Consider the following 11,823-nt stretch of genomic DNA (forward strand, 5'->3'; position numbering starts at 1 on the left):
CCACCTCTGATTATAGGCTAATAAAAAGCCTTCCCTTCATAGACCATGGATAAAAGCCAGACTATTCAACGGTCCAGCCGAAATGTGAGACAGGGGACAAAGACTATACATGCTGTGCAGTCCCGTAAAGAGGGTAATCTAGTCACCGTACTGCCATGTAATGTTATTATTATTATAAATCTTATAATAATGTTACTATTAGTATTATATTGTTATTATTTGTAACTATAAAATTATTTTGAAAATGTATGTAATATTTTACACAAAGTATTTTTTTCTTATCGACATCATCATCGCGCATTTCCTAGATTTTTTCAGTAAGTTACCTGTTTCCATGGCAACTTTGGTGTTGAGGCTTTTGGTTGCATAGCAAAGTCAGGTCCCCCGAAAAAGGTTGTTCAGTGTAGTCTTACTTACCTCTAAAACGTACGCTTATATTTCGCCGGGGGGCCGTAGTACAATCAAATATGAGCGAGGTAAGTGGCCGTCAGAGTGTGATAAACGTAGAAAGCGCTAGCACGGTCAGAAATGTTAGCAAGCTGCCAAAATAATGTATGCTAACGATAGTAGTGGCGTTTACACGCTCGAAAATGTAGTGAACAAGGTTTTTAAGTTGCTGTCTTCATGCAGGAATGCCAGGTTAAGATCCCCGTGAGAGATTCTACACTCAAACCTACACAGGTAATTTGGAGTTTCTTTGTTTACGTTAAATGTTATTTTAGTTTACTAAAGCAGAGCTCTGATACAGCTACGTTGGGCTGCGCCCTCATTCACAACGGGTCGCCAGAGCGGGCAGTTGTACGTGTTTGATTTGGTAGATATTTTTTAAACAAAAGCCAGGCCTAACCCTTTTTGAAAAATGACCCTGACGAAATAAAGGGGGAAAAGAGGGGGTGCGGGGTCTTGATATTCAAACTAAACTGTAAAGATCCAATCCAATCTAAAAATCAATTAAAACTGAACTATATGAAAAACCAAAAGAATGAACATTTCCTTTGGAATTTAAACGACGTGAGAAACCACTACTGAAATGTACAAAATAACTGTTTTTGTCTTTTGGTCATATTTTTCTGATACAGGTTGCACACACGGGCAAAACACATTTTTGTCATTGAAAGTATTGCAGTGATTTGTCCTGGACTACCAATGGTGGAAGATCCTGTATCAGATCAGATCCTGTTGTGTCTCTTTGGAGGAAAATGGGGGGTATCAGATGATTTTGATCTGTTGCTTTGATTTGAAATTATACAGTCAGAAGATTATATACACTTATCATGGGCTTAAATATCAAACACCAAATGGTAATTTGGGGGGGTTAATGAATTCTTTGAACTTTTCTTTTTCCAGGCTGGAATGATTGTACAGCCTATATTATTAAAGAATTTAAAAATGAAAATTATTTAGGATTTTCTGTATTCCAGACACAGGGTCAGAAAGTATACAGACACACTTTAACATAAACAGTTGTACATAAGTTCAAATTATGCTGGTGTGTCACCACTTTCCCAAGGTGTGGAAAAACACCCAAACAGTCATACTCAGGACAGGAAATCTAAAGTTTTATGTTCAGACAAGTTAGCAAGTTAGCTATTTAGTCATAATGGCAAGTATATATTTGGAGTGAAACTTTCAAACTTAAGCCCTCTGTACCAGCTGTCAAGCATGGTGTTCGTAGCATCATGCTTTGGGGCTGTTTTGCTGCCAGTGGTACTGGTACGTTATTCAAAGTGATTGAAATAAGGAGGACTACCTCCAAATTCTTCAGCTAAAAACAACAGCTAGACATTTAAAACACAATGAGCCTTTCCAAAAGGACAATGATCCTAAACACACACATACACAAAAAAACATTGTTCAAAGAAATTATTAAAAGCTTAAAAATCCCATGACTTTCATTCCAGTGATGAGTGTATGTAAACTTCTGAACTCTATGTATGTAACAGCTAATGACCGACGGAAAGACCTGAAAACAGCATAACTGAAAACATCCACTAGAAGATGTTGAAATTTTTTTATTTTATATTGTCTTGATTACAAACCAGTATTGGTGCAGGTGCTAAGTTATATATGTTTATTGGTTAAAAATTGATCCAGCACTGATTACTTATATTTTCCTGACCAGGCAGAGAAAACATCAACCATGGTCAGCTCTGCTGTTAGGAACTGTGGAACTGCCCACCAGCTGGACACAGCAGACACCAGTTACTCCCGCACAGATGAAGATGATGAGGAACTGACAAAGATGAAGCAGTGTAAGCTGTTTTCATAAAGGGTGTTATTGTATAACATGTATGTAGCCTAAATGTTGCTGATACACGAGTGTCAATGTAATGAACTTTTGAAAAGCAAGCATGGTCATCTCATTTCAGTTTTACATCTTTATATATTTAACAAGCACTGTTTTATAAATGAGATAACTGCATCTGTCAGCGTAAACCCCATGAGGCAAGTGGGCATACATGATGAAGATTGTAGCAAACAGCATGATTGTTAAAATAGCATTAAAGGTGTGTTTCATGTTCCCACTCAGTATGTAGAGACCTAAGTCAGAAGCTGAGGACCACACAGCTACTCGTTACCATCAGTGGTGGACGACCTGTTATAAGTCTCAGGCCACCACCAGAACTGGTCAACTTCTCATGCGGCATCCGCTGGCCAATAGAGTGTGAGGTCATCAGCGACATTATCCATCACATAGGTAATGCTTCATTTCAATAAAACTTTGATGTCACTGGGTTTTTTTAGTGGTAAGAATAAAAACCATACCAACAATATGTTGAACAGAAATTTGGCATTCCCTTGTTTAAAATGAGTGTATTTTCTAGAGTGGGACCCACCAGAGCCAGAGCCCTTCTATCAGTGCACAGGATATGAGAGGACACCCATGCCAGTCGGAGAGGAGAGGGGGAAGGTGGTATTCTGCATTGACCATGGTAACTCTTAACTGTCATCATTGGGATTTATGTTTGCACTTCCAGGTTATTTCATATGTACTTTAAGTTATATACTGTATACTGTCACTATTCTCTGAAAAAACAATGTAAATTCAGTGCATCTTAAAGCTTTAAGTAAATTTAGTGTTTCTTTTTTTTTTTTTGTTCTTCTCATCCTTTAAAGCCGCTAAGTACCCATATTTCACCTACTCTCGTATTGGAGGAAGCAGAGAACCCATTAAGCGAGCCACTTTTTATGATGTCAGTCAGTCAGAGCTGACTCTCAAGTTTGAGTCACGGTTTGAGAGTGGGAACCTTCAGCAGGCCGTCCAAGTGTGAGTCTGCAGGTTTATTGTTCTTTTCAGTTGTATATTTTCACTTTTGGAGTAATGTTAGGTTCAGTTTGGATCTCTGCTCATATTTTCTTGCCTGTTCAGGGGTGCCTATGACTATGAGCTGACCCTGCGCACAGACATGTACACAACAAAGCACACGCAGTGGTTTTACTTCAGGGTCAGGAACACAAAAGCTGGCGTCACCTACCGCTTCACTATCATTAACTTGATGAAGAGGAGCAGTCTGTATTCACAGGGTATGAAACCACTCCTGTACTCTGAGAGGGATGCTGAAGAGAATGGTGTTGGATGGAAACGCGCAGGTTCAAATATCAAATACTACCAGAACTGCAGTCAGGTAGGTGGCATCTGGATTAAGTTTAACTATGATACCTTATTTCCCAGAACCAATCACTTTCTCCCTTTGAACATTAGCTGAGAATTAAATGTATGAACATAGTGTAGAGGTAATCTGTCAAAGATTAATGCCTGAACTGAAAGTCTGACTGTAGACAGGATTGTTTCTAAAAGTATATTTTCTCTGCGTCACTTAGAATACAAAGGACAACAACAGTGATGGCATCACCCTTTACTCACTCTCCTGGACACTCCAGTTCCCTTATGATTCAGACACCTGCTACCTGGCCCACTGCTACCCCTACACATATTCACGCCTGCAGCGCTACCTTAGCCGTATTACTTCCAACCCTACAGTTAGGTCATACTGCAAAGTACGGGTCTTGTGCCAAAGTCTTGCTGGAAACGCTGTGTATGTGATAACAGTAACACCCCAGGACTCTAACAGAATGGACGACAAGACCAAGAAGGCTGTGGTGGTGACAGCCAGGGTGCACCCAGGAGAATCCAATGCATCCTGGATGATGGAGGGATTCCTGAACTTTCTTCTTGGTGACTCAGATGATGCTCAGCTTCTCAGGGACACTTTTGTTTTTAAGGTGCCTGTTGTCTCTATTCTGGCTTAATGTGTTAATCCGTACTGAAATACATTGCAAATTTGTGTGTTTGTTTTTTGTTTGTGAAAGAAGATAACAATCAATTTAATATAATAAACCTATTTTTTATAATACACTTGTTTTTTTTAAACGTATTGTTACAGATCGCTGTGTTTCTCTAGTTTTAATTATGGCAATTAAGCTAATTTTTGTTTGCTCCTCTTTGGTGCTGCAGGTGGTCCCAATGTTGAACCCAGATGGTGTCGTGGTGGGTAACTACCGCTGCTCTCTTGCAGGCAGGGACCTCAACAGAAACTACAGGACACTGCTCAGAGATTCCTTTCCTTCTGTGTGGCACACCCGAAACATGGTGGAAAAGTGAGACTTGATAAAAAAAAAAAATGCTAAAAAAAAAATAATAATTTTTGACATGTTTAGAGTTGCTTAATCAAGCTCAAGATATTTCTCCTTTGAAGTGCCTCAGGCTTTCCAATATGTTTCAAATATGATGATTACCAAACAGCCTGTGCATACACAATTTTTTAATTGATTGTGAATGTTGACTGAATTTGTTTCTTAATCGAAATCTCTGCCACACTGCATTTTCCTCAGATTACTGGCCGAAAGAGATGTAGTTCTTTACTGTGATTTTCATGGTCACAGCCGAAAAAACGATGTCTTCATGTATGGCTGCAAAAACAAAGGTGACTCTACACTGAAACTTCACGCGAGAGTCTTTCCACTAATGATGAGCAAGAATGCTAGCAATAAGGTAAAGTGTATTTTGTCTGAGGGCTTTCAAACACTGTTGCTGACTTTTAAGATTAAAGTTCTACATTTTTTTCTGTGGTTGTATGGGCCTTACCTTACCCACCTGTTTGTCACTCACCAGTATTTAAACTTCAAGTTTACTACCTATCAAACTCTTGATATTTCATATACACTGTTCTTTTCTTAGTTCTCCTTTAACAGCTGTAAATTCCGGGTGCAGAAGAGCAAAGAGGGCACAGGACGAATCGTCATGTGGAGACTTGGCATCAAAAACAGCTACACCATGGAGGCCACCTTTGGAGGCTCCACTTTAGGTGAGTAAAAAACTTTCTGAAGATGTGCATGTTTTTTGTAAGCTTGCACATATCACGTAAGCGGATTTATAATTTGCTGAACTCTTAGGCGACAGGAGAGGAACACATTTTACTACTCAAGACTTGAAGTCCCTGGGTTTTCACCTGTGTGACACCCTCCTGGACTATTGTGACCCTGATCCAATAAAGGTGAGAGATTAAGCAAATATAAAAACAAATACTATAGTAAGCTCCAACTCAGTCTAGTTGCTATTGTATGACCGTTAATAATAATCCTGGATACTTGTGTTTTGATATAGTGACTGTATATATATGCAATTATTTTAATTTTGTCTGTGCTTTTTATTTGAGATCACTTATTGTCTGACAGAATTGGCATTGCTGCAAAAGGAGTTCAGAGAAAGACTGGGCAAAGATTTGGGCAACAGCTCTGACCTCAAAACCAGGTGATAAAAATATATATTTTTATCCATACTAACCACACTTGGGCAATGTGAGATTGGGAGAATATTTTCTGAATTAGCCTGAATGCAAACATTTTTCTTTTGCTCTCATAGCACAAGTGGCTCAGATAGTTCAGATTCAGAAGGACTCCCACTTCATTTGCTGAACCAGCCAGAAACATATACAGAGGTAAACTGACTACACTAATACACCGAAGCCTCCAGCACCTGTTTGACTGTAGTAATCAGTTTTAAGTCATATGTTCTGTTAGTTTACAACATGCTTCTGTTTTCTGTCACAGCAAACTCCAGTGACGAAAAAAAAGAAACACTTCAGGAGTCATAAAGAGAGGAATAGACGACGACCAAACAGAGTAAAAAACAAAACACAGCAAAAGGTCCTGAAAAGCAACACGAAAAGTCTTTAATCAGCCAGATCTTAAATAAAAAAAGAAAAAGTTGGTGATTCTTAAGTTCACCTTGACTTTTGTTTGATTTTAGCCATTATGAACTCAAAATATTTAATCTTTTTCTGGTCTTGCCTTTTAGAGGCTGGCATTTCTGCAGATTCCTTGAACCATTTCATGGTTTTATGCACTTTAGAGGGAGAAATATGCAATTGCTTTTAAACAATTCTTTAATTTTTTCATTTTTTTAATACCAAATCATGATTGCAGTCACCCATTGACATCACCTCTCTCATTTCACATCTTTATTTTATTATTGCAATTATTGCGACGTTATTAGCCCACATTTACCCTTATCCTAGCTTGTTTTAAAAATGTGATGCAGGCCTGAAATGCAGGACTGGATGCATATTAACAAATGAAATGATCGAACAAAAGAGGAAATATTTTGAGGTTATCTAGCCTGGAATAAAAGTCAAAGTCCATCTAAGATTTGAATTTTCATTATTTATATTGTAGATACAGTCAGAAATGGTCTCCTGACCTAAGTGTTTTATGTACTAGAAATGTCACATGGGCCAAATATAAAATCTGAAAATCTTCTGCAGCCAACTCAGATATTTACTTATAGCTCTGATCATCACACATCCAAAAATTATTTCCTATTAATTACATGCTATTGGACAATTTTAGGGTCTACTTTTGCAAGCCACTGTAACTATTTCATGAAAATTTTAAGCCAAATTGCAAAACCCTCATTAAAGGTTCTTTGGGATACCAAAGGAAATTTCAATAGAAAATTCTGTTTGATTTTGGAACCACTCCAAAAGGATATTATCCAGTAAAATTGCATCTTATCCTGTTTAGTTTAAAATTCAAACGATTCCAACACTTTGGGAATCACTGCTGTAAACAATACTCTTGATCTTTGCAGGAGTCTGACGTGCCCCCTGACAAAACAATCAAAGAGAGCGTCCAAAAGAGGCCTGCTGAACGCCACAGGAAGAAACCTCACGTATGAAACAGCATCCAAACGTGTTTGTGGTCTTCACAGTAACACCAGCTACACTACAATATTGAGGCTGGTGAACAGATGAAGACATTTACTGATCCTTACTGTTTCCTCCTTTGTTAAGGTAAACACTCTGATGAGAAAAGGTCCTACAATCACTCACCATGGTGAGGTCAGTCAGGTGAGGCTGTGCCAGGGCTGCAAGCATGTAAAGGTGATCATGTGAAGGTCATTTATTTGAAGCCTTATGCATCAACCATAAACCTGCCTTTTGTAAGCACTAATAATTCACAGAGAATCTGCAGATGTCTTGCAATACCTGGAGCAGACCATAATCTTTCATTTCAAATTTGTAATCAGGAAAACTCAGATCTACGTTACAGTCCAGAACCACGCCCACTTCACAGCAAATACACCGGTGCTTCACCCCACAAAGGTAAGGTTTATTTTGGAGATTCAGTCTGCAGGTAAAGGTCAGAGTATTTCCAAACTAATGTGGAGCTCTTGCTTGACTTACTTTACAGGTGATCCGGACATGGAGACAGGACGGCCGGGACACTCCTCTCCCCCACTGAACCTCAGGGCTCTCATTCCACCGTCATCAAAAATCATAAAATCCAGCCAGCATCAACATCACTGCCACCGCCAGCCTTTTACCCCCTACAAATTCTACAAAGGTTTGTCTGTCTGTACACTTCTTTCAGGTGGAACTTAATTATATTATTACTAATGTTAAAAAGTCAGTCAATTCAAGTTTGTATCAAATTGTCGCTCCTCTGTAGTGAAACTTGTCTTCCCCTTTCAGGGCTGCCACCTTTGCTTACATCAGCCCACGGGTAAACCTCACAATCTTATTATATCTTTATCATTAAACAGAACTAAAGATTGAGAAATGTTGTGTCTCTTTTGTGACAGATCTCCCAAATTCACCTATGTGAATATGTCTCCAGAAATAATTCCAAGAAGGCATCTACTGACAAGTTTCAACAACAACAAATTCAGTGGCCGGCACATTTTTAGAGACAGCTCTTCATGGCTCTCACATTACGTTGATGCAAAAGAGACCTCACGCACAGAAATGACCGAGACCAAATGGTATAAAAGGGAAGAAGACAATTCCTCAGAAGGTTGGGTTGCACATTTGTTATATTAAGACTAGTCAGTTTGTAGTTAGTTATTATTGTGATAAATTTTCATGAAATAGCTCCATCACTGTTACTTACTTTACTTTGACTTTATTCAGTGGATTCATCACTGTTCAGACATGATGTTCAGGACCTGAAAGCTCATACTCGTGACACCTCCCTGAAGGAACCCGATTCATGCAGATTTTTTGTGCCTGTGCTTAGGGACCTAACAGGAATAAGGTGAACTTCTCCATTATCCTCTTAATTCTGTGATTTATTATTTCTGTTAAATATTATGATAATAATACAAGCATTGTTCATTTAAACCCTGGTCTCTCCTTTTTCAATTTCCTCAGAAAAAGCAACGACAAAAGACACAGGGGTATTTTACCTTCATCCCCCATGAGAGCAACTTCCACGTCCACAGAGTGACACAGTCAGCGTGCTTCAGGCTAAGGACATTAGGCTCTATCACTTTGGAGAAGAAAGCCATACAACTGTGACTCCACAAGAAGTAATGGTCAAAAGGACATCACAGTCAGCCTTGCACAAGCGAAAACCTCTAATCTGAGAAGTACACACTTAATTTATTCACTGGTCAGTGATGGAATTTTTTTTCTTTTTTACTTCAACAGTTGTTTACAAAAGAAACCCTAGAAAAAAAATACTCAGTATGGATCAGAGGGAAGGGAAAACTCCAGGAATAGTTAAAAATGCCTCTTATTAAACATGAAATAAATAAATTGACTCTGAATTTAATCACTTTTTTTCCTTTTTGCTTAATGTTAATGGCCCTGATAAAGACCTGATTTATGGCTGAAAAATCTTCATCTTTGGCTCTTTCTAACAAACGACAAAGGATTCACATCATGTTCATGTTTTTTAATGCAAAATGTGAAAACATATTAATAAAATAAATGTTAATAAAATACAAAAAATATATGTTAAAAATCCCCTATTTTCAATAACGGATCTTGAGTAGCAGCTACCCCGTGCAGCATGTCTAAGACAAAATGTGACAGTTTCTTGTTGTTAGCCTGTGACCCTGGAGATGTGAGCAGAGGTTTTGCCCAGATGTGGACGTCAGAGTGTGAGAAGTCAGTCAAACTGTCGCAGATGAAATTGGCTTTCTGTGTGTCTGACCATGTCGCGGAGCGCAACAAAACCAGAAATGGCCTGGGAGCATTCAGGGATACAATCCGTGTTAATAAATGTAGCTACGAAATTCTGAAAATGTTGATAATGCAACTTACCATACCTGTGTGAGTATGAATAAGGCAAGGATGATGTGAACACCTCTCTCCAGGGGCTGAACAAGGATGGCTTCATTAAAGAGCTGAAACAGGATTAATGGAAACTGCAGCAGGACGCTCAAGAGCCAAAATCCAGCCAGCTCTGGGACCTTCAACAAATACAGTCATTTGACAAGTTTTCATCTCTGCCGTCCACTCACTGGGTTTCTTTACATATAATTATACAAATATCCTTATTTCATATGTGAATGTATAAATGCACCTTTTGCTGCAAGTTCCCGGCATAACCAAGGTAGAGTCGAATAGCCTCGATCAGCGTCATCAGGATAAGAATAGTAACAAGGATGATTTTGTAGTAGTCTGACAAAGCAGGATACTGGTGGAAATAACAAGCCAAACAACACAGTTTATAGTCTAACACTAAAACTTGTATCCACTTTGTAATGTTTTTTTTTTAAAATGCTACACTCTGAGATAAACTCAAGCAAATTTCCTGTTGCATTTTCAGATTAAATTTTTTAAAATAATAAGTATCGAAAAAAGTCAGATATTACTGTTTTGGGATTTTATGTCCAGCTGAAAACACTCAAAAAATATTTATGTGTTGACTTTAAAGCAACTGAAATATAAAAATTTTGCAAAGTGCCAAATGTGTCTCAAATGTTAAATCTTGTTCATTCTTCCACATCCTTGCTTTTAAACGTATGATGTGATTTTTTTTTCTGCTCCTCTTCATAACCACTTGTGTATTTTGGAATGTTTTTATTGGTAAGATTACAGTTCCTAACACACTGGGACAAAGTCTGTTTTTGAAAGAAAAAAAAACCGTGAAAACGTGGCACACAGTACTACTAAAAGGTCAAATACATTTAACATATTTTTAACTGAATGTGATTTTTGCTAAATAACTACACTGAGTATAAAAGGAAGCCAAGGTTTGTAATTTTTGATACACGATAGTCTTCTTGCTATCATGTATTCTCCTTTTTGTCTCAATAACCTTTAAAATTGGTATTTACTGTTATTTCAGTTGCTGTTTTGTCCAGTAACTATTTATGTTTCAGTGGTGAGCTACATATTTCATGTGGTGCTCACAAATAATTAACAAAAAACACTAAAACAAAATCTGAGCACCCAGTTGAAAGTTTTCCAGGATTTACTGCAGCTTCATTCCCTTTAATTTGTGCCCACGTTCATTGTATCCCACAAACATTTGTGTAACTTAGGGGCTTTAATTTAGTACCTCGGGCACAGGGTAGGTTGCAGAAAACATTCGACATGTTAACCTGGGAGACCTTCAGGCACCTGTGGAGTTTCCAGCATGACAGGATGGAGCACCATGTCACAAGGGAAAAAGTAATAACTAAGTGACCTGGTGATCATCAAATTCACACTTTGGATCCATGGCCAGGAAACTATGCAGCAGATGGTAGAGTAGTTAGCATTGTTGGTTCACAGGAAGAAGGTCCTGTGTGGACTTTGCATGATCCCCCTGTGTTTGTGTGGGTTCTCTCTGGGTACTACCAACAGTCAAAACACATGCAGCTAGTGAGGTTAGGTTATTTATTGAATCTAAATCGACTGTAGCTGTGAATGGTTGTCTGTCTTTCTTTGTTAGTCCAGTGACACACTGGCGACCTTTACAGGGTGGACCCCTGATGCTGAAATCCAGCATACCACAGAAAGGTGCATAACAATCTAAATAAGAGTGGAAAGGGTCAAGATTGTAAACCAGAATTATGTTGGCATAATACCTTAAGCTGCAGCATTACAGTTTCACTGATCCACCACCAGGGGAAGAACCACATGTTAAAGTACAGAGACATCTGGAGCTGGAGGCTTGAAAGAACTCGATTGTCTGAAAACAAATACAAACAGCAGAACATACACGAACCGAATAAGCAACCTAAGTGCAAATAAACTACTGGAAAGCTTAGTTTGAGTAAACAACAGCCATTAGTGCAGCTACATCAATGCTAACACCAATGCTAATTCATCAGTAACGTTAGCTGCATTCACCGTGTGCCAAAAACGCGTCGCGGTCTTTAGAGGAAGACTCCGTCCGACTCTGGTCAAACAAAACGTTGCGAGAAAAGTCCTCTAAATGTTTTCTAAGTGTCTCCGGGAGCTCCATGGTCCGCTAAATAAAAACATTACAAGAGGAAAACCACTCCGCCTCTTCCTCACTGAGAAACTGAACGCCGTTGTCGTTTCCATGGCTACCAGGGAAATCTCGCGTTCTGTGTTTAAATCTCGCATGGAATATGTTCTTTGT

General features: G+C 38.6%; 2 protein-coding genes across 2 annotated transcripts; one reads left to right on the forward strand and one right to left on the reverse strand.

Annotated features, from left to right (window-relative positions):
* Positions 1–467: 467 nt before the first annotated feature.
* Positions 468–8,008, forward strand: agbl2 (AGBL carboxypeptidase 2). Its single transcript, XM_085358934.1, is given in 20 exon segments — positions 468–476; positions 631–681; positions 2,123–2,252; positions 2,531–2,698; positions 2,826–2,933; positions 3,118–3,268; positions 3,371–3,626; positions 3,823–4,224; positions 4,457–4,599; positions 4,834–4,993; positions 5,180–5,306; positions 5,395–5,495; positions 5,658–5,752; positions 5,864–5,939; positions 6,052–6,180; positions 7,094–7,171; positions 7,293–7,349; positions 7,529–7,604; positions 7,693–7,845; positions 7,974–8,008. Coding segments are annotated over 20 exon segments (2,505 nt in total).
* Positions 8,009–9,393: 1,385 nt separating this feature from the next.
* On the reverse strand, positions 9,394–11,682 carry tmem17 (transmembrane protein 17). Its single transcript, XM_085357249.1, has 5 exons — positions 11,568–11,682; positions 11,303–11,406; positions 9,811–9,924; positions 9,554–9,697; positions 9,394–9,471 (listed from the first exon to the last, which is right to left on the reverse strand). The coding sequence occupies exons 1-5, from the start codon at positions 11,680–11,682 to the stop codon at positions 9,394–9,396; spliced, it is 555 nt and encodes a 184-aa protein (XP_085213375.1).
* Between the last annotated feature and the right edge of the window lie 141 nt (positions 11,683–11,823).

This window comes from Diplotaxodon limnothrissa, linkage group LG7 (assembly GCF_057381915.1).
Source record: "Diplotaxodon limnothrissa isolate DT_005_m linkage group LG7, D_limnothrissa_male_GT1.1, whole genome shotgun sequence".
Classification (NCBI taxonomy): domain Eukaryota; kingdom Metazoa; phylum Chordata; class Actinopteri; order Cichliformes; family Cichlidae; genus Diplotaxodon; species Diplotaxodon limnothrissa.